Source organism: Zingiber officinale, chromosome 1B (genome assembly GCF_018446385.1).
Source record: "Zingiber officinale cultivar Zhangliang chromosome 1B, Zo_v1.1, whole genome shotgun sequence".
Classification (NCBI taxonomy): Eukaryota; Viridiplantae; Streptophyta; class Magnoliopsida; order Zingiberales; family Zingiberaceae; genus Zingiber; species Zingiber officinale.
The window spans coordinates 105,661,508-105,665,448 of NC_055986.1; the positions used below are offsets into that span (position 1 = coordinate 105,661,508).

Here is a 3,941-nt window from a genome sequence, read left to right on the forward strand (position 1 = left end):
TCGCCGGAGTTGCAGCCGAACCACTACCTTTCCCGCGCTCATGCACGCAGCTGCCGAGGCCGGGACAGAATCATCCCCTCTCTCCCGGTCCATACGCAGCAGCTTCTCCTGCCGGCAGTCACCGGACACCGCGGCCCTGCTCGCCAACGCCTCCTTCGACTCTTCACGCCTCCACGCACTGTAGCCTCCCGGACCAGCAGCCACCGTGTGGCAACGGTCCGCGGCTGGCAATCTCGCAGTCGGATTTGATCATCTAGAGCCCTTGTCTTTAGGTTCGACGTCGATCATGCTCTCGATCCGAGCCCCCGCGACCACTATGTTCCGACTCGACGTGTGTGATGTTTTATGCTTCGGTCATTGTGCTGCTATCATGTTTCAGACTATGTGCGTTGTGTCTAGCCTTTGGATCGTTGTTATTTCCCGGCTCGCGTGTCGATGTCTTATCCCGGTCTGCGTGTCGATCTCTTGTCCCGGCCTGCGTGCCGCTAGTACTTCCTGGCCGGCGTGCCGATGTTTTATCTCGACCCGCATCTCGTCTTCCGGGCTCGTGCCGCGTTCAGCTTCTCGTCGTCAGATCCAGCTTTCCAGCCTGATCAGAGTCAGCTACTCTTCTGGGTCGCGACAACTCGAGCCGCGTCCCATCCGAGGGCGCCCCCCTGGCCAGGGTACGTTCTCCGTTTATATTCTATGCATATTTCATTATTTTATGGCTTAGTCTTGTACTCATATATTCGTTGGATCTGCCTCGAGCATCGGGGTACCAGGGGCCGGGTCAACCCGGTCGCTGGCTGCAGGTAGCATTGACCAAAGGACTTCCGAAGACTTGGTCAACACGGAAGCCATCTCAGCACACCCCACCCTCCTCCGGGACACCGCGACTCGGTCAACATCTCATCCACCTCACCCGACAATCCGTCTGACTCAGCTTCCGGACCGGATCAATACCGATGGAATATATTATTCTGATAGTGATATTTGCTATGAGAATTAATTTTCTATCGGGAAACACCGATAGAGTTTATTTTCTGTTGGTAAATTATTTTCAGACGAATTATCTCTCGACAAAATATTTTCTATTATAATTCTATCACTAAATCTCTATATTGACGGAATTATGATAGAAATTTTTGTTGGTAAAGCTATTTATTTGTTTAATGTAAATTTAAACTTTTAAAATTGAGATCAAAGCGATTAAACTAAAAAATTGATATATATTTTTTAAAAAAACTTCACAATTAATCGAACCAAATTTTCAAATTTAATCTATTGAATCAGTTAATTCGATTACAGATATTTTAGAGTATTCACGGAAGCTCCTATAACGTGGCTGCCACGATAGAGAGCTCCTTCATTGATTTTGAGGAAGTGGCTCCCATTTCAAGGAGTCACTTCTCCGTTGTTGTTTTTTTAATTAAATATTTTTTATTCTATTTAAAAAAGTTAAAATATTAAAAAAATGAGAAACGTGAAGGAGAGAGTATTATAAAAATTTATGAATTTAAATTTTATAAAAATTTAATTATTTAAGGTAAGATATGAAATAGAGATGAAAAATATATATAATGGAAAATATGAGATCTATGAAAAGGTTATTGCGAGTTTTTTTTATAGTGGAGTGATGGGTAAGATTTTTTATTTTTAACATTGCATGGATATATATATGACAAAAAGAGTTCGTGGAAAAGTTTCAGGATGCGTATGTCCTTACTCACCACCCCTTGCAACCTCACCAATCCAGTTAGTATGTTACTGCACTGTCTTAAAACTCATGTCAGTTCACAGATAGATTAACGTTGAATGCACATAAAAAAGATTTGGAATAAAAATGGAAACAATTTTGTAATTCAAGAGAATAATGATTTAGAGGAAAATCGGGAAGGGAGACAGAAGCATATTTGGAAATGAATAAAACCAGAACGTAAATGGAAAAAGTACAAAATCAATCAAGTGCTTTAATTAATTTTCCAAACATAAATGGAAGCATGCCGTCTCCTCTTTTATTCAGCAGCAAAGAACACGGCAGATAGAGAAAGAGAGATCATGGAATCTATAGTAGTTATGGAGAAGAAGAAAGAGAAGCAGCAATCGGAGTTCCATGAGAAGTCATTAGAACTGAGTCTCAACAACAAGGACAATATCTTGGGCGAGGAGATGGCTTCTTCTTCGTCATCCATGGCTCGCCTGTTCGAACTCAACCTCATCAAGTCCCTAGAATCTGTTCCTGAGCCAGCGCTCGCTCGAGCTCCACCGCTTCCGCCGCCGGAGGAGTTACAGGAGTCGCAATCCCGAGTGTTCTCGTGCAACTACTGTCATAGGAAATTCTACAGTTCTCAAGCACTCGGCGGACACCAAAACGCGCACAAACGTGAGCGGTCCCTTGCAAAAACTGGCGGCAGCGGTGGCAACGGCAGCCTCGTCGACGTCAGCCATTTCTCATCTGACACGGCAGCCATGCAGCTGCACGGGTTGTACAGCGGGCGGCCACTGGGGATTCAAGCGCATTCGATGATACATAAGTCTTTGTATGATGCATCTCTGGGTGCACTGAATGAGCACCATGGCTGGCGCTGGGCCGGGATGGGCATCGGACAGCAGACTGGAGCTGCGAGGTTGGACGGCAACATGAGGCCCCCGGCAGGGTTCGCAGCGAGGTTCAATGAACCCGAGGCGGCAATCGCCGGTGGCAATCGATGGGCAGGCACCGATGAATCTAACGAAGAGGAGCTGCAAAAAGTGGACTTGACTCTGAAACTCTAGTTATGGGTGTTCCTAATCCCTCGATATATGCATTGTCTTTCTCATTTTCTCACCTTGTCACCGATATATTCTAGGCATTGGCTATAGCTTCTTGGAAAAAAATTTCTTTTTTAATTATGCTTTTCCTCTCTAATTCTCAGTGATCATTTCAAGAACATTATTCGAGAACATGAAATGAAATAGAAAACTAGCATGAACAATTAAGGGAAATTGGAATCATTCACAAGGTTAAGCCAATGGAACGGATGAGTTAATTAGGGACCTGTGACATTAAGACGTGATTGGTGAGGGGTAATCAACTTTGTAATATAATTTTAAATCTTAATGTAATTTAGATTATAAAATATAATAAATTTTTATAATCTTGGTATGTGACTAAAAGATAAAGTTGTTGTCATGTGACCAAAAAATCACGAATTCGAATCCTGTAAACAGTCTTTTGCAAAAAATAAAGTAAGGCTGCATACAATGGATCCTTCCCCGGGACTCCGCATGACGGGAGCTTTGTGCACTGGACTGCCCTTTAAAAGATAATAAACTTTTATAATTAGGATTACAAGACTAATAACATGTAATCTAAATTATATTCCAACCCTAAATTCAATATGTCAAATATATTTCTAGTCCATTTTTTGCACCAACCGGCCATCGTCGTCTGTAGCCACCACCTGTTGTCTTCGATCATCGGTCATGGTCGTGGTTGTTGATCGTCGCCAGCAAACGTCAAATGATATTTTTTTTTCATTTTATAATAATATTAATTACATTTCTTATAAAAAATAACGGACACCAAATAAAATAATATAATTATCTTTATAATCTTTCACTAAATATAGTAATAGTCGCCAGCAAACGTCAAATGATATTTTTTTCATTTTATAATAATATTAATTACATTTCTTATAAAAATTTTTATAATAATATTAATTACATTTCTTATAAAAAATAATAGACACCAAATAAAATAATATAATTACCTTTATAATCTTTCACTAAATATAGTAATATAATATTAATTATATTACATTATAAATTTAATTACTAATCAAAAGCAGCCTAAGGAAAGAGATAAATTGAGAAGAAATATAGGCAATAAAGAGATATGATGATATTTGTGTTGAACTCTAGTCTCTTATTGAAAATCTGTTATTTTAACGACCCTCTAATATCGATCTCAATGATAT

At 40.4% G+C, this 3,941-nt stretch overlaps 1 protein-coding gene across 1 annotated transcript; it reads left to right on the top strand.

The window, feature by feature from the left end:
* The first annotated feature begins 1,974 nt into the window (after nt 1-1,974).
* On the top strand, nt 1,975-2,757 carry LOC122040675 (zinc finger protein 1-like). The gene has a single exon (XM_042600098.1). It carries the CDS (start codon nt 1,975-1,977, stop codon nt 2,755-2,757), a length of 783 nt encoding a protein of 260 aa, XP_042456032.1.
* Nucleotides 2,758-3,941: the final 1,184 nt, after the last annotated feature.